The 19,593-nt window shown below is 38.3% G+C and overlaps 1 protein-coding gene across 2 annotated transcripts in view; it reads left to right on the top strand.

Annotated features, from left to right (window-relative positions):
- The first annotated feature begins 132 nt into the window (after positions 1-132).
- Positions 133-19,593, top strand: part of IHO1 (interactor of HORMAD1 1) — a 46,767-nt gene continuing 27,306 nt past the window's right edge. The window contains exons 1-4 of one of the 2 annotated variants that reach the window (XM_020795371.3): positions 133-217; positions 7,921-7,992; positions 14,990-15,164; positions 16,666-16,823. In XM_020795371.3, the coding sequence (XP_020651030.3) occupies positions 7,937-7,992; positions 14,990-15,164; positions 16,666-16,823 (389 nt within the window). In that variant the 5' untranslated portion in view covers positions 133-217; positions 7,921-7,936. Of the gene's footprint in view, positions 218-7,699; positions 7,718-7,920; positions 7,993-14,989; positions 15,165-16,665; positions 16,824-19,593 lie in introns of those variants that run through there. The other variant, XM_078388789.1, reaches the window with a different exon arrangement.

Here is a 19,593-nt window from a genome sequence, read left to right as displayed (position 1 = left end):
CACAATTGTTACTTGACGTCCGTGTGGGGCTCCACAGAGTGGACTGTGCAAGAGGGAAGCTGAAAGGGTGGGGGGTGTTCATGAGCGCGAGCGCCGCCGCAGGCGCACTCGATCCCTCCGAGGGAACTTCCTTCAGGAGGCGCCTCAGGCCAGGCGGGTCGCGCGAGATGCTGGGAAAGGTGGGGGTGGGGTGGGGACACCGATTCCCGCCTTTCAGGTGAGAGGAAAATGCCCCGCTTTGCTCTTTACGAAGTATCAGGATGAGTATCACGCCCTATTATTCCCAGACGACCGTCCCGTCTTTTCCCTCAGGGGAGGGGCTGCCATGTCTTCCTAGTCCAAAAGCGGGACCGCCACTCCACTGCAGGTATTCCAGTTTTACAGGAAAAAAAAAAACCCAGCCTATCTTACTTTATCTTAAAGACGAACTTTGCTAACTACCTAAAGACTGTACTTTAGACTGGGTTTTAATTTCTAAGATATAAGTACTGGCATATATCTTAGAAATTAAAACCCACTTTTATATACACAAGACAGGCAACCACACACAAATATTTAAATAAACTCACATTTTACATCAGAGGTGGACAAAAGGTAGATTGGGATCCACTTTTAGGTCACTGGATGGCTTACGAGTGTTCTATTAGATTAGAGTACAAGGAGTTCTGGCTTCTAGCTTTTTGAAGCAGCAATAACTATTCTCTCTAATTGCTGAGACAAAAGAGTTTAAAGAAGCGAAGGGTGTTTTTTTTTAATGGGAAAAGGCTAAGATTGCAAGTTTTAGTGGTGAAAACAAATTATTTGTGCTCAAAGGTGCATTTTCCCTTTCTGGCTGTATTTCTAGAAACCAGTCGAGAAATACAGGATTCCAACTAGTGAATATCTGTTAAAAGAGGAAGGAACCAATAAAATAGATGAACAGGCTTGAAGTCTGCCCATCTCTATCTAGACCGCGAAAGTTTATGTCACAGTAAATCTGTGCCACAAATCTTGATAAAAATTGTCCCCATAGATAGATATTATTGTGTTAAGCAGCTGTTTAAATGCTCATGATCTCTGTTTATACAAAAAGGGTGACAACTCTGATCCAAAGGAAAAAGGAATGCTTCCCTCAATTGTTTTAAACAATTCTACATATGTGGATCAGGTAATCCAAGGTTTCAAGAGCAATATATATCTTTCTGCACAACAGCCTTATAACATGAGAAGATGTGATGTTTTCTAGAGTACGTACTTGAGTTGTTTTCAGACAATTGAGAGCCTCCTCTTTGATGCACAGTTTGTAGCAGTTTATGTCAGCTGAAACCAATACAGTACAGTATTGTACTGTCAGAAAGCGAGACTCCATTAGATTCCTAGCACAGTAAACCTTTTGATGAAATAATCCAAAATATAACAAGGGATGGCTGGAAAATGAGATTCCCCAGTTGGAAGTTATTTAGTCAGCTACTCGGGAAGAGTTAAGGATAAGTATAAGTACTGCTGTTTTTAATGAAGCAAGGGAGTTGGAGCCACAAAGACATTCAACTGAGAGAAGGAAAGTCCAAAGTTGCATGACATATATAATTGGAACTTGGAATGTTAGAAATATGAATCAAGGTAAGCTCAGTATTGTAACTCAAAAATGGGACATATAAACATTAGGAGGGTGCTCTTTCATATTTTTGGACTGCAACCCCAGAAATCTCCAGGAGCACCCCAAGAATAATGCTGGGAAGTGCAGTCCAGAAACATAACTGAATGGGCAAGATACAGTATGTCCAATTCATTATCATCATAGTCCTGACAAATGAGGTAGTCAAGATCTTGTGGGATTTCTGGATCCAACTAATGAACATGCTTCACACACCATATCCAAAAAGTGATGTGGACAGATTATATTTACCACAAAAAATTGGAGGCTGTGGATTACTGCAAACACAGTAGAGGAGATAGTAGGTAAAGTTTCTCCTTGACATTTAGTCCAGTCGTGTCCAACTCTAGGGCATGGTGCTCTTCCCTGTCTCCAAGCCGTAGAGCTTGAGTTTGTCCATAGACAGTTCTCTGTGGTCACGTGGCTGGCACGACTAGACATGGAAGGAGGTAGTAGAGGCCTCCAAAAACCCATGGGAACATCAGGTAGAGGTGTCAGAAAATGAGGAAGTCAAGATCTTATGGGATTTCCGGATCCAGAAAGACAGACAGCTTGAACATAACACACCAGACATAGTAGTAATAGAAAGAAGAAATGTCCAGATCATTGATATTGCAATTCTTGGGGATGCCAGAGTTGAAAATAAAGAATTGGAAAAACTAACAAAGTACCAAAGTACCTGGCAATCGAAACATCTCACCTCTGGAAAAAACACTCCTCAGTGGTCCCCATAGTCATTGGGGTTTGGGAACAATATCAAGAAATTTCACACAGTACTACAGTATAAGCATTTGCAGATCTCAGAAATCACCATCAGTGCTACAAAAATGGCATTATTATATACTACTACTACTACTACTACTACTACTACTACTACTACTACTACTACTACTACTACTACTACTACTACTACTACTACTAATAATAATAATAATAATAATAATAATAATAATAATAATAATAATAATAATAATAATAATAATAATAATAATAATAATAATAATGTGACAGTATACTCTATATCTAGCATGCCATTTTAAGTACTCTGTACCTAGGAAATTCTGGAAGGGGGCACTAAGATTTGACTTGATAGCATGCAGTTATAATGTATTAATACTATAAGAATTTATATCTCAATCTCGATTTTAGATATTTGGTTTACTGATTATTTACTAGAAAACTCCAAAGGCCTTTCTTGACAGTTATTTTTGTCACAATAAATGCATAGTTGTCACACATTTGTTGCCATACCTTAGTGAACTGGCTTCCAGAGTAGTGTTGGGGGGGGGGGAATCAGTTTTTAGGCCATCTTGTCCCTTCTTTTAAGTAGCAAAATATGTAGAACCAGCCCTGCCTCGGGTCTTGTCACCTTTTAATATATCAGCCAAATTAGCTAACAGTGTATTTCTACTTACTGACTTGAAAATACTGGGTAGATTAGGACCAACATGTTCTTGAATGTGCTTTTTGTGTCTTTGTTGGATGTGTCACTGCAGTCAATAGTGTTGCATAGCAGGGCTTTCTTGGTGGCAGAACCGTTGTTGAAACCATGCTCCAAAAGTGTAAATTATCTTTTTCCCTACTGTGTTCTGCTGGAAATTGAAGACATATGTCTCTTAAAGAAGCTCTTGAATCCATTATTGCTTTATTTAATGTATTGATTGTTAATGTTGGGTTTTTACAGTCTTGCTTTTTAATGGTGCCTTTAGTCTGGTAATTGTACTTTCATGACAATTTATTGCTCTTCATCGTGGTCTTTATGTTTCACATAGATGAAGTTCTGTGCCTGGGTGAACACCATTGCAGAAACTTCCACAGCTTTCACCTTGAGATTTCCTCTTCCTGCCTTAATAGTGCACTCTCCACACACTTTCCTCAGTTTATTGTGGGTTTTCTGGTCCACTGTGGTGACAACAGTCTTCGACTAATCTGGAGCTTAACAGACAGTTAATTTGTAAATAGCCTCCACAGTTTTAAATCTATTTACCATATTTTCCTTTCCCTTTGATGGCTGTTAAAACTTTATATATGTATAAAAGAAAATTCAATTATAGTTGAGACTTCTCAAGCAAAAGATAAAGTAAAGTATACACCAGCTAACAAGGTAGGAAGAAAATTCGTTCTATTAGGTAAGAAATTCTGTTCCTTGGGAGCACATCATATGAGGATTTCAGATTAGCAGGAAATGGTGGGTGAATATCAACAATTTATTTGTGGAAAGTTCAAGGCCATTATAGCATGTATTCCTGAGGATAAAAAAATCATTAACCATCTCATTTCAACAGGAAGCATGCTCCTTAGTAGCGTAACAAATCCGCTCAGCTCATCATGTAGCATACTGTGCTGCTAACAGCATGGCAGTGAGTGTAAAACGAAGGAGACACGCCTGGCTAAGATAATCAGGATTAGCAGAAGACTCTGAAGACCTCCCACTTCATGGGAAGGGTTTATTTAACACTAAAACTAATAATTAAATGGAAGACCTCTACAAAAAGAAGGCAACAGTGAGAAAAGGAGTCTAAATACCTACTGCCAATGAACACAGCAGTATAAAACATATTAGAGGTCCTACCAATACCAGGCACTCAAATCACCAAGATCAAAAGCTTTAGGCTGATCAACAGTGCAATGCTTTCATTCACAAACCAGACACAGCAGGTACAAGCAACCATCTTCATTTTAAAAAGTCAACCAAAAGTCTAAGCAGCAGCTTTGTCTTTTAAAGACACCAAGACTAACAACTGTGAATTTATTCCATCTCCAACAGCAGTTGTTTCAATGAGATATGAAACAAAATCAGTGCATCATATAAACACGTGGCACACAACCGCCTCTGATACATGGGTTAGAGCCATCTTAACTCATGGTAATGCAACAGAATACAAGACACTTCCTCCTACGAGTCATATTCGAGTTACTAAACTATCAAAGATCCTCAAGGATGAGATAGTGATGAGAAAGAAGCGATAAAAAGGTACCAAAATTATATATGGGCAACGGATATTATCCCCCATATTTTAGGATACCATAGAATGATGGTGGCCTACATCCAAGTATATAACACCCCTCCGTCCAAAAAAAAATCCAGATAGTGATTTTGCAAACAATTTTGCCACTTTTGAAACAGGGAGATTGGTGTTCATCAACAGACCTAAAAGCTGCATATTTTAACATTTCGAGTAGACCAGAACATCATTGTTTCCTTCATTTTGCTGTAGATCAGAAGATCTACCAATTCAAAGTGTTTCCTTTCATTTTAGGAACAGCTCCTGTTCACAAAATGTATGGTACCAGTAGTAGCATTTCTCAAAGCAAAAGACATAACCATGTTTCCATACATAGCTGGTTGCTAAAGGATGCAATTTTCACATTTCAATTAGATCAGAACATAAAATTTTGATAAATAAAAAACTTTTATTTATCAAGAACTAAAGAATTTAGAAAAACAGTATGGCTTTTTGTCTGCTACCAGGACCCTAAGACAGGTTGCCCAATATCTTCCCAACAAATTTGATGCAATAAGACTAGTCTAAGAACTTACAAGAACAACTCTGCCATATTATTACAAGCTGTTCAACTTGAGCAGTGTCTCCATCATTAATGAGAGGAGCTGAGCTTCAGGACATCTGTAAGGCAACAATATGGTCCCAATCTCTAATTTGTAAACCATTATAGACTTGATTTGCAAGCTTAAAGAGATACTTCTTTGTCAGGGCAATCTTGTCCTCTATTTTGGTATGATATCCACCACCTAAATTTAAGCTTATTAGTTACCCACTTGTGTGGAACATAGAGACCATGAGGAAGGACATGTTACTTGCCTGTAACTATAGTTCTACAAGTGGCCATCTATGTATTCACACAATCTCTCCATTTCCCCACAGTTGTCTTGCCAAATTTATTATTCTTTCTTGTGGAGAACAATATGGGACTGAGGAGAGCAGATGGATCATGTGTTATAAAGGCAAGAGAAAGGAAATCTCAAAGGCAGAGCTCTATAAGTTTCTGTGATGGTGTTCATACAGGCACAGAACCTATTTATGTGACTACTTAACAGTAGATGGCCACTCGAAGAACCATAGTTGCAGGTTATTAGATTGCCTTGTTTTATATTTTGTAAGACTATGTGTGTGGTTCTTTTCTGTGCAGAAAAAGAAGATTCAACATATTCAAATACTGTTTCAAAACAAAATAAAGCAAGGGGTACAGTTATCCAATGGCTGTTTTGTGGAGGGGAACACTTCATCGTGGAGTGGGAGAGTGAGCTATATCCCTCTGCTTAGACCATAGGCTATCTATACAGCCATGCCAGAGTGTTCTAGTACTTAGATATAAGATTCCAACCTCGTTGCCCATGGTTTTTGGACACCTATGAAAGGCAGGGAAGAAGCTCTATATGAGAGTGCTTTTACAAAGCTGCTACTTCAGGAAGCTACAGGGTTTATCTCCCTGCAAAGACTTACCATGATATACAGTATCCTGAAGAATTAACTACAAGCTCAACAGTTTGTTATGGAGCAAGCCACAGGTATGTCAGAGAGGCAAGCTTGTGTTTAATAGCCTCTCCTTCCACTTGAACTGTGTATTACTAGTGATTATAACTAGCAGGGGATAGAATATATTATTGTTCTTAGCCAACAGATTTTGCAAAAGAGCTCTGTTTAATGGATTGGTTGAAACTTTGTGCCAACCCAGAACAGAAGATAGATAGTGACAAAATTTCCAAAGTCGTGTTTTTGTGGGTTTTAAACATTTCAGAATAACTATAACTATTAAGTGTGATCCAATCAACATTAGATGCATTTATCTCCTATGAGAATTATAAGCATGTGCTTAAATATTTTTAGCAATTTCAGAAGAATTTTAATATGCTTATGTATTTGCTTTGGCTGAAACTTAATCATGGTTTGCCACCTACACAATATGTGAAGCAATATAAATTTGTTTTAAAGGTAGTCAGCCTTCCTGAGTCAGCTCACTTTAACTTGTTATACCAGTAAAATGTGGCAGCTTTTGGTTTGTTTAAAGCAAAAATTCCTGAAGAATGAAGATGAATTAGCCAGATGCAATTGCAGACACTTGCCCAGGGAGATATAATTATCTTCCTGAACCTCTTGGGGCTGTCAGCTGTCTTGGTATACCTAGGAGACGAAATCTCAATGCTTCCCGATTAGTACAACAGAAATGAGACCTGTTGCAGTTTGGAGTGCTCCTGCTCTATATTCCAGCCAGCCATGGGATCTTCTAGAAAGCTATTCCCTCTCTCCCCTCCTCAACACTCACCTATTCCTGATTTATGGTTGCATTCTGCAGTCACTGAATATGCCTAGTCCTCAGGTGTCATGGAGTGGGTGGTTTAGGTTTAGTTCTTAAGCTTTTCTGTACTTCTGCAAACTTTTGGGAGCTGGTGTGTATCACAATGTCCCAGTTTAAGCTACTGTATATACATTTACTACTGGAGTGATATGAGTTTGTATTCTTCACTCCCTATGTTGATTGATTTTTAGTGCTAAATGCCACTGGGATAATCTTTCTTCCTGCCCAGGCTTTATGCTTCTCTGATAGGCATGTTTCAAACTCCTTCCTTTTAATTGATACATCTGGCTTTTAAAAAAATATCCAGACAATGTGATTTCAGCCTTAAGAGCCGTAGGTTCAGTGGGAGAGCATTTGGGAATACAGTAGTCCTGCTTAGCCCTGTTAATATGGTAGTTTGGTTTTTTTGGCAGCTGCCACCTACCCTGGCCAAATGGCAGAATAGTAATCTTGGTCGGGAGCTCCTTGGGTATCTTCAGATCTCTTAGCCACCAGTGGCATATCATCCAAGCAGTGGAAACAGATGGAGTTCAGACTGCCATTTGATTGAAGCATCCCTACAACTCAGACAAATGGCCACTATTGCTATATAAATGCAACTGGCAATAATGGCACTGAAACAGCTTGTCTGATTGGCAGTGAGTCACAAACATCTGACATGAAGACTGAGACTAGTTTTAACAGCATCATTTGGGAATAATAATATCATACTTCTATGTTACAGCAGCCCAGGTTCCCAGACTCCTCTGCAGATTATCTCTGTAAGTGGTAAGTGTTTATTTTGAAAGTTCATTAGGATGCATATTTGAGATGTTTCAGTAAGGACCTCTGTAGCCTTAGAAGGCAGCTGTATAATTTCTATGGCATTTGAGCAAGCAGCTGTTGAAACTGATGTGGTTATTCGGATCAAGTGTATAAGAAACAAAATAAACCATGCAACACATACAGTATTTCTCTTTTTTTTCTTTTAGCAGAGAAATCTGAAAAATGAGTGTGAATGTGTGGAATATCAAAGAATTGTTTAGCATTCCTACAAAAATGGGGTAAGTCGCATAATATGCTATTGTTGTATCCCTTTATTATTGTTGTTGTTGTTGTTGTTTATCATAATCAGGATCATACAGCTAAAACTAAGAGTTCTTATTCTTATTGGAAGAAAGCTATATGCAATGGCTGGGGAACCGTTGCCCTTCAGATGCTTTGGAACACAACTCCTTTAATCTCTTATTATTGGCTACACTGACTAGACTTGTTGAAATTGAAATCCAAACTACCTGGGCAGCCAAAGATTCCCTGTTTTTGCCATAGTTATGATAACCATAGTTTTACCAGATTGTATCTCTATGGAATGGAGAAGAGAACTGCTGGATCAGATCAAAGTCCATCTTGTCCAGCATTGTGTTTCTACCAGAACTTTAAGAAGGATGCCAACAAACTGGAGCAAGTTCAGAGGAGGGCAACAAGGATGATCAGAGGACTGGAAAGCAATGCCTATGAGGAAAGACTGAAATAAATGGGTATGCTTAGCCTTGGGAAAAGAAGACTGATGGGAGACATGATAGTAACAGTGGGTGATACATTTTATTGGACCACTAAAAATCAAACAAATTGCAACTTTTCATGGAGAAAAGTCCATGTCTTCAGGCTTAACACAATCTCTGCAGGGATAGTGCAGAAAAATTACAGACAGGAGTCCAAAAATAAGTGGTACATGTCTGTGAGAGTTTATGGCAGTCCTCTCAACATTTTCCATTTTAAAAGCAGGTATTATTTTGTACCAAATATTTTGCTCCAGAGAGCTTATGGAAAGTGATTATGAAGATAGAACCACACCAAAAATTAATCTGGTACAAAATGTCTTGAAATAAGGAATACAATGGTGAAAAAAGTACTCGATGTTCATAAAAAGTAAGAAGAAACCATAAATTATTTGGCAATAATAGTAGTACTGACCATTACAATCTAGCTATTGAAGGAGTAATGATGAAGTTATAATGAAAGCCATGCATAATTAGGAAGTGAAGTAGCATTTATTAAGTTTATTATAGTGTTAAATGGGTATATGTTGAACAAAGGAAAAACTGCATCATTTCAAAAACAAGGGTTGGTAATACCTTTACCAGATCATTAATATCTCAAGAACAGACTAGGTTTGAATCCTGCAAAGTGGTGGTGGGGACAGAAAAGCTGCAGAATCATCTTGGCCACATACTAATGCCAGACCCTGGTTGTTTCAAGTGAAGTTCCCAAAATAGAGGCAGAAACCTAGTAGAATTGGCCAAACCCTGAGTGCTCACTGGAAGGACAGATCCTGAAGCTGATGCCCCAATACTTTGGCAATTTCATGAGAAGAGAAGACTCCCTGGAAAAGCCCCTGATGTTGGGAAAGTGTGAAGGCAAGAGGAGAAGGGGACGACAGAGGACAAGATGGTTGGACAGTGTCATCAAAGCTACCAACATGAATTTGATCAAACTCCGGGAGGCAGTGGAAGACAGGAGGGCCTGGTGTGCTCTGGTCCATGGGGTCACAAAGAGTCCGACACAACTAAAGAACAAATCCATTTTAACCCCAGGAAAGGTAGCTTTTGTTGTGTTTCCCAGTTGCTGTAGACCAGTGGTTCTTAACCTTGGGTTACTCAGGTGTTTTTGAACTGCAATTCCCAGAAACTGCAGCCAGCACAGCTGGTGGTGAAGGCTTCTGGGAGTTGCAGTCCAAAAACACCCGAGTAACCCAAGATTAAGAACCACTGCTGTAGACAACAGGCTGCCAGTCACTCAGCACCTTTCCTATTGACTTAAAATGTGAACATATAGGAATTTGTTTTAAATCAATGGGGTACAAAATGGAGGTAAAATAGCTGTCTTGTTGCTGCCTTATATTGAATCATAGAGCTTCTGTTTGGATGGAAACAAAGGCACCCAGAAAATTACAGTCCTATCAAAAGTGTTGGAGGTTAAATTTAATTTATATTTCAGACTTTTTCTAGGAAAGATGGAAAGAGAAGGAGAGTGAGTCCAAAATAACACTTGACCAACACCATTTAGATGTCTGCCATAGCTCATATGCACAGAAGATGTGGAGGCATGCTGAGGTTAAGAACATTTGTGCTCAGCAAGGGTCCCGCTATGTCTTCCATGAATATAATTGTCTTACTATACAGCTTTCAAGGCATATTATTTCTGCATATCAAAGATAGTTCATAATGTGTGGATTATCTCTTTGGAGTTGAAGACAGCACGATGACCTTGGTTTTTTACCTGCTGCCCAGTAAATTTTTATTAAATAGTGCTTATTAGCCTATATGAGAATTTGCAAACAAGGAATGCAGTGGATGATGAGGCAGCTCATTGCCTGCAGCTATGTGATTTTTCTATTTTTAAAGGCATCAGTAGTAGGTAGTGAGGAACTGCATTGATTGGGTTGATATCACTAAGAGTTATAGTGGATGCAAATATATCCATTAAATTTAAGATGACATATCATTTGCCATTATTCCTGGTTGCAAGAACAGAGATCTGATAGCAAGATTTAATTTTACTTCAGGGGGAATATTAAAATGTGCATGAGATATTGTTTGAATGCCAGATCAAATTACTGGATGGTTTCCAAGCATTTTATCTCCATGATTTCCCTCGTGCTGTTTACAGTAGAAAGCTTATTATGTGAAAAAGCCTCTCTAGTATTGATGAAGGTGGTGCTAAAATGAATCATGATGCTCAGGTTACTATGTATGCCTGGTACAACTGTGTAGCACATTTTATTGCATTTATGAGCTTGGGTATTTCAACAGAAGTCATAGGAAATTAGCTCCTGCATCAGCATGTAACAAAATAAAAATCTGTTTTTCCTTTTGTAGACATAAAGAGAAAGCAGTGGGAGGGAAATTTAACAGAAAAGCAGAAGGAAGTGCCACTCTTTTAGGCACATTTTTTGAAAAAAAAATTAATCTTCAGTAAGGAATTTGGTCTACTGTGCATACAGAATTATAAATTAACTTTGCACAATTATCATGAAAACCAACTGCTAGTGAATAATTTGCCAGTATGCTTTGCTGTGGTGGCGGATACAAAAAAACGTTAAAACAAGAAAATTAATTAATAATAGTACTGTATCAGTTAAAGAGAATTTAGTTGTATTTACCCGAGGCAAGCATGGTAATAGAATTTTATATGGGCAGAAGGTGACAAGAGACTTAACATACGATTAATGTTCACTGGCCTGATTTACTCCTTAAATAAATACATGCAGCTTGATTGTGTTATTGTCTAGGAGCTTTTAGCTTTTTTTCTCTTTTGTATGAGATCTTGGCATTAAACTTTTATATTTATGTCTATGAAAAAGTTGTGCAAAAGGTGTCTCCCTCTTCCCATTGCATGGGTGATACTTGAATTAAAATGGGAAGAAAACAGAGTAAAATGCTGTGGGGAGGAGATAGGTTCTTTCTGAAGCCTTTTGTTGGACTAATCCCTAGTCAGCAAGGCCAACAGGAAGTATTCCACAGATTTATAGACCAATACAGCTAAAGGTCACAAGGCTCGCAAAACTGATCCTGTGGCTCTTACCATGAACGTGAAGCACCCTTTCCCACCTACACATGAAGGATTTATACAGACATTGAGAAACCCTGAGGATCATTGGTGGGCCAGTACTCATAATGATCTCTTTTTTCCTATCTACTTGTGTGGTGATGGGAGATTTTCCAATAGAATGAAGGGTGGAGGCCTTGTTGTTGTTGGGCTACAGCTTTCATCATCCTTCATTAACAGTCCCAGCTACCAAGAGCTGGTAGGAGCTATATCCAACAACTTGTAGAGCGCCACCAATTGCCTACTGCCAGGGTACTGAGTGGCCGAAGACACCTGGATTGTTTCAGGCCAGTGGTGATGATTTGAGGCATATTATTTACCCCTCCCCCCTTTGGTGTGTTCTGCACTCCGTACTCCCTATTGTAATATGTAGGTGTGCTAATGTGTGGTGTGGAAGAAAATTGAGGGCAACATTATTGAACTTTGAAGAGGAATGCAGCCTCAGAAAATTACCATGTCTTCTACTTTGTTTTGTAGACAGCTGTAGTCAGTTCTTGCAAAACTATGTTTCTGTGGTAAGGAGAATTCTCTGTAAGAAGAGAATGGAAATTTTAAAAAAAAGCATTTAGCAGCTGTGTTAGTTTTTAAACCATAGGCAATGCCAGTTTTGACTGGGGAGGGAAGGAGTTGTGGCTCAAATCAACTCTTATCTTTCTTCATCCTCCTCTAATGCTGGACTGCTATAGTTAACTTTTTTTTTAATTTTTATTTTTTAACATAAGGGGTGACAAAAAGGAAAAGGGGACTTAGGAATTTATGGGGAAGAGGAGAGATCATAGCATGCTAACAACCATTCTAAACTTAATGCCATATCATATTTTTAAATTATTCTGTTTTCTCTTTTCTGCCTTTTAGATTAAGCTCTCATTTCAGTATATGCTATTTACACGTTGCCTGTTAATTTAGTCCATTTGTTGAATAGGTCCCATCTTTCTGTTGCCTTCTGTAGGGGATAATCCTTCATGACTTCTGATAAAATGTCCATTTCTGCTGTTTCCCGTATTTTTTCAATAAGATCTTCTTGCTTCGGTATCGTCGGACTTTTCCAATTTTTTGCATATAAAATTCTAGCTGCCGTAACAGTATACATGACTATATGTTTCTTTGACTTATCTATGCTATCAGGTATCATACTCAATAAAAACAATTCTGGAGTTAATGGCACATTACAGAGCATTATTTGTTGTAACATAGTATGTACTCTTTTCCAGTATTTTTTCACTACTCCACATGACCACCTCATATGATAATAACTTCCCACTTGTGTTTCACATTTCCAACACTTATTTGATACATCTGTATACATCTTTGACAGTTTTTCTGGGGTCATGTGCCACCTATAAAACATTTTATATATGTTCTCGTTAAGGTTAACTGATTTTGTAAATTTTATGTTACTTTGCCATATTTTCAACCATTGATCAATATCAATATTGTGCCCTATGTTTTGTGCCCACTTTATCATACATTCTTTAACCATTTCATCCTGCATTTTAAATTCCAACATATAGTTATACATTTTCCTAACAATTTGTTCTTTGGTACCCAACAGCAGCTTATCAAAAGTCGTTTGCTCTGAATAGAAACGACTGCTATAGTTAACTGAAGGTGAGGTATTTTTTTCTTACATGTAAGAGAGCTTTTCTTTATTATAATAAATGAATAATCATCTCTGTGAGGCCAGAATTCTATTCCTGTTTCAAGTTAAAAGTTAGCACACAGAGAGACATAAGGAAAAGGAAACCTGTAAGACACATAACAAGTCAGACTCCTGTAAAACTACAAATGTACGTGTCCATCATTCAGACACTGACATGAGCCCTCTGGAAGCTCATAAAGCTCATGATAGTCTCACTGTCACTGAACTGTGTGAAGCTGTAGTAATACTATATATTGTTTTGAGCGTGTCTGATCCTTTGTCGTATGACTGAAAACTTGTTGTATGATTTGGAAAGACTTTTGGTGTGGATCTGTTGTAGATTTGTCCCTGAATTTACCACTTTCATACCAATTTCCTTTACTAATAGAAAACAAAGGAAAAGCACATAGCTGTGGGTGGCATATTGTGAATGTAATTTTTGCACAGCATAGAGCTTTGCATGCTTCTGATACACAGCTGAGCTCCTAGTCTCGTGTTATTATATTTAAAACACAATTTGCATATTTATTGCATTTCTACAGTCATATGCTTCCCAGTCATTTTTCTGATGTCAGTACTTCTCTTCCAGGTGTCTGCAATCCTATAAATAGCAAATATGTTTTTGAAAGTACTTTTTTTGTTGAAATTGGGCTGCTGACATTAAAAAAAACATGTCAGAGTATGACAGGTACTATCTAAAAGAGTCAGAAAAGGCAATGATCAAATACATCGTAGAAATCAAAATGTTCCCTAAGCTAGGGGATAAATTATTAAGCGCACAGGATTGAAAGAAGAAATGTAGTGGTTAAACACCATGTGATTAGTGGTGAATAATTTTATTTTGGTTTTAAGCACCAATGGCTTCTGCCATAGCCTTTAAAGAATTTTTTTTTAAATCAAGTGATGGGAGAAAGGGAGACAAAACAGTTGTGTGCAAGCCCTGGTTTTGTCATATGATCTGGGACAGTGATAAAGATATAGCTCCATTAGTTCCTGTCCCAGTGAGGAAGAACTCTGTTGTTGCTATTAGCTTGGATTATGGCTGATTAAAAGTTTCATAGTGGAGCCAGTGCTTGCACGGTCAAAATGCTGAGGCTTTTTGATTATGGAAATTGATGGTGTCACCTGTTATTTGCTCAGACTTTTCTGTTGTTGTTTTTTTTCTGAGCTTAAGAGCAATCTTACTGGTAGGTGGGAGAGGAGAGAGGGAATAGATTTGATCCAAAGACAGCAATTGATGCTTGTAAGATTGACAAGAGTGACTTGTTCTTGAATGGACAGTTAAGACACATTAGATTTATAAAAGCATGCTTCTGGTGAAATGAAAACTACTAGTGTGGGTTTGTTGATACAGATCAACATAGTTGCTTGCATATTTAGGCTCTCTTTTGGGACCTGGCTGTAATGACTTTCATGATGAATGCCTGCACTTCAGAATGTACCCCTACATTTCTTTTAGTTAAATGGCTTATCGAAATGTAGCATCAAATGGCAATTTGCAGATAATAGCAGATAGACTAGGTGTAATATGAATGAAGAAGCAAGGAAGTTACCCATGGCCTTACCTGCAAGGGCATGTCATTTCTCCGTCACAGAATCATGTCGGATTCTGCAACCAATTTGCAATCTCATTCCCTGCTTACCAACATCATACTCCATACTGTGACAAGGAATAAAAGCAGCAACTTGTTGCCTAGCTGCAATTTGCTGTTATGATTTGTGCCATTGCTTTTACACTGGCATAAATAACAAATAGAATCCTGTCCATAATTATTGTATTAATTACACGGCCCCTTTCTGCTTTCCTGTTTCAGGCCTAGTAAATCATCCAGCTGGACCAGTGCTCCCGGTGATTACAGCAGTATGAGTGACTCTCAGTTCCTTTTTGGTTCTCAGTTTTGCCCAGAGAACTCACAATCAACATCAGCCCCTACTGAATTTAGTATCCAGCAAAGACAAGAAAAAAGCTCACAGCAAAATTCACAAGATGTGAGTCTGATGTTCAGTACTGGCTTTATGCTAACTTTGGGGAAGTAGTAAAATGTGAAAGTTACAGTGGAATGGCATTCTAGCTTTAGAACAACCCTGTGAGGCAGGGTGGCTGAGAGCCAGATGAAGACCACACAATGAGCTTCATGGTTGAACAGGAACTGGACCCAAATCAGTTTAGCCACTGGAACGCACACGCTCCCTACCAAACATAGTCAGATCATTTGGAATCCAAACCTATGGCTTGATTGTTTTGCAGGCTGTGTAGACTTAGGTATGGAAAACTTCTGGGGTATGGAGACCACACTTCACTTATGACAATTATGGTCAGATTTTTTGGTGTGACAGTAGAAGCAAACAAACAAAAACACCAACCGTGGATTTTCCTTTTCAAGCAAGGCATATGCTCCTTAAGCACCTTGTTTACAAGTAACAATAGGCTTCTAGGATTTTAATTTTTTTTAAATGTAGAATGCTTCTGTGTAAAAAACAACATGCACGGAACTTTCACCTTCCTTTATAAGGAAATGCTATCACCATGCAGCAACAGCTAGATCCTGGATTTCCTAGAAAAATGGCTTCAGGTGTGTGTGTTTTCCATTAGTATAGACCATGGTTGGGGAATCTCATTTTGCAGTAGGCTTCTTCTTTTATATATAACTAGTGATCAGAAATGCAAGTGCATTTAAACCTTAAATACCTTACGTAGAATTGAGCTGTGCTTTTTGCATGCTTGAAAGCTGTTGCACTGGGGTTTACTACTCCTGGACAGGCATGGTTGGGGTTTTGTAGACGTGATAGGCAAATGTTCAAATTAATACATAGCATTACATCTGGTTCTTTCAATTTCAGATGATACTCTGTCCTTGATCACGCTCGGTATTCTTAGCTCTGCCGCAAATAAAATGTGGCCCCCAAGAATCTTCCCAGATCGGAGCTTCCCCTACCTGTCAAACTCTGCTCTAGAATTTCAGATTCATACCTTTTCCAGCACTGCTGATGCTACCAATTGAATCTCGGGACCTTAGTGGTCAAATCAGGTGCTTCTGCCACAGACCTTGGTCCTTGTATTATCTGTTCAGTTATTTATATTTTATCCAGCTGTGTGTTATCGCTTTTGTATAAGTCTTTTTTCACAACATGCTGGAGTATTTTTCTGAAATCATAATTTTTATAAAATATGAACTAAGATTGTCTCCCTCTTAGTTGCACAAGTTCTTTTTAAGTCTGTTTTAATTTTTTTAAATATTATCATTAATAGTTACATACTGTATTTAATTATTTTTTTACTTTAGTAATGTAATATTTTAACTTGTTTTAATTGTCGTGAGCCACCTTGGGCCCCCTCACCAGGAGAAAGACAACCTAGTAATGAAACTACTACTATTACTACTACTATATTACTACATTGAGAAAGAGGGAGCACTTACTAGGAAATTTACAGTTTCCATTACCATTTTAGCTGTCTTTCTTTTTACATTTCTCTTTCCCTCAAAAACAGAACGAACCTAGTATTTTTGCCAAATACCAGTCTAAACCACAACTCTTTGGAGGCGATGGAAAGGATAAAGGCTCACTTAATTTTCCTCCTGGAAGATTCAAAGGTGTCTTGGAGCAATTTGAAGAGAATAAGAAGAAGATCAAGGAAAAACACGATAAGTATGGAAACATCTTCTGCAAGCTGTGAAATTAGTTTTCTTTATCCTATTGAACTCAACAATTCTTCACAATTATATGCTTTGTGGGAGGGAAAAGCTTCCTAAGAGCATTTGAATTCGGACAAGAAAGTGACAAGCAGAGAAAATTTACTGTCATTCTCAAAGGTACTCTGTAGTTCAGGCAACAGGGTGCATGTTGAGGAAATAAAGAACGATGCTTTCAAGTGATCCCCTTCACAGGAGACAAACTGATATTCTTTCGTGGCAACAGCATGTCTGTGGATGGGAGCAGGTCCTGGGATTGGAGAATTTAATCATTAGAAAACATGAAAGGGACTTGTCATGATGGGCATGTTGACTTCATGGGGCCTTGTCTACTGATGTGAAAGTAGTGGATTTTATAACATATATACGAAGGCAGGTATGACAAAAACAAAAAAAGAAAGCATTATGATGTCTTAAAGACTAATAGATCTATTTATTTTTGTGTGAGTTTTTAAGAGTTGTAGTTGATGTTCTCATTAAATCAGGGAAAAAATATTAATGTAGTATACTTCTGCATCGGTTACATTGGAAAATACAGCTATGCAACCCTTTTATATAAATCACTAGGTATTTCTTTATTTATTTCAGAAGTTTAAGGCATTATTCTGGGCAGTTAACAAATGATAAAATCAAGCAAACAAGAATACTGTAATAATAAATCAACAGATGATAAAATCAAGAACAAATGACTTCAGATTCCATCACCAAACATTGCCTATAATAGGACAGATTGGCAAATGAAAAAGTCTTTGGAAGCTGCTATCAAAAGCTTCTATAAAGAGCCATGTCTTAAGCAACCTTTTGAAAGTAGGCAGGGAGGAGGCCAGGAGCAGCTTGACCGGAAACCATAGCGCTGGTGTCACAACCAAAAAGGCCTGGCTTCTAGTGGATGTTTTCCTGGCCTCCTTGGCAACCTGGAGAAATTTAATTTTAATTTAATTTATTTTATTTATATCCCGCCTATCTGGTCGGGTCAGGACCACTCTAGGAAGCATGGCCTGAGAAGGATCAGGTGATGTGGATAGAAGATCTTAGGGAAAGGTGCTCTGATAGGTAACAGGGTCCCAAGCCATGGAGGGTTTAATAGGTGAACTTAACTCAAGACGTCACAGGTAACCAGTGCAGGTGAGCCAAGCTTGGGGAGAGGTGATCAAATCTACTCACACCCACCATCAGTCTGGTGGCCACATTCTAAACCTGCTAGAATCTTTGGGTCAACCAAAAGGAGAGCCCCTCATAGAGAGTGTTACAGTAGTCAGTCCTGGAGATCACCAACATATGCACCAAGGTCTTGAGAACTCCCCCATCTAGGTGGGGGCAGAGCTCAGTGATAAGCCTCAGCTGATTAAAGGCCAAACTGGACATGGCAGCCATCTGGGAATCTGGGTAACAGGTAAGGGGTCCTGTCACCTGTCATATTTCTAATGCTGTTATTTGTGACAGGATTGCCTTTTAGAGGGTCAACATCTCTTACTTCAAGTCGAGCTTGGACCTAAAAATGCACTTCTCTTTTTCTCCAAGCAATTAGGCAGTGGCAGTTGCTACCTTCTGTAAACTTTCTGCCGTAATGTTCTTTGTACTACCCTTACAAATTGTGGGTTGTTATCTTTAAAAGTTCATACTGAAATAAATTTGTTGGTCTTTAAAGTGGTCCCGGTACCAATATAGACAGGATGCATGTGTCTGTGTGGGATTGTGTGGCCTATGTTGTGTGAAAACTACTGCCAGTGGCTTTGTACAATCTGCAGGTAGCAGTCCTCTCATTTCCATTATATATTTCTCCTTTCAGCAATGCTGGGATTAGGGCCCCAGACCTCCATGTAGCTCAAAATCCCTATATAACTCTTAGTATGCCCCCTAAAACTTAATCTGCTGCCTAAGGTGGTTGTCTCTTTCTACCTGACAGTGGAACTGCCCTTAAGAGAGTACAGTGTTTTCCAGAGCCTGGGAGGCATTCACTTCCCCTCTGCTTGTTATCAGCAGACTCTGTTCTTATCAAAGTTCTTATGAATGAATTTTCTGGGAAGAAAGATTATCTCTAGAAGAACTTAGAAAATGCATTACGTCTTATCAAAGGCATTGTTTCTGCACCAATATTTACATTTTGAGTGAAAGTAGGACATTACCGCTAGCATTTTGTTATTAATCATATTTTATAAACAATGTATATAATACTGTACTGACAAGGCAGATTCCCTACAGCATTTTCTAATAGATTCTTTGTTGGTAAGAGAGGATTAGGATGACCCTTAAAAAAAATCACAGAAGAAGGAAGCAGCTTCAGCCCCAAGCATGAAAGCTTTCAACATTTTTCCCTGTGAACTAATGAATAATTCCAGTTCTGTACGTATTTTTTTTTCAGGTGAAAAATTAGAAAAACTGAAAGACAGAGAGAAATCTTGTTAGGCAATTATGTTTTCACTGCCGTCTTTGGGCAAATACAGTTGCTTGTGGGTTCAGTTCATTTCTACTATGAAATAGGTTCAAAAGCTTGTTACAAGACAAAATTTGAAAATTTCTGACAATGAAAACAAAGATCCTGTAGATTAAACAGAAATAGCATTATCTGATTTGTACATTTTAAGACAAAATTTAATTCCCTTGGGAAAACATTCTGTTTGTATGCTTTTTACTGTCTTACCCTCTCCTTCTGGCCTAAAGCATCTCCTGAATATCTGCTGAGCATCCATGTTGTCAGACATTGTTGTGCTTGAGCTTTGTCCTCT

This window comes from Pogona vitticeps, chromosome 2 (genome assembly GCF_051106095.1).
Source record: "Pogona vitticeps strain Pit_001003342236 chromosome 2, PviZW2.1, whole genome shotgun sequence".
Taxonomy (NCBI): domain Eukaryota; kingdom Metazoa; phylum Chordata; class Lepidosauria; order Squamata; family Agamidae; genus Pogona; species Pogona vitticeps.
Note: the sequence above shows the minus strand (reverse complement) of the source record. Positions and strands in the feature narration are given on the sequence as shown.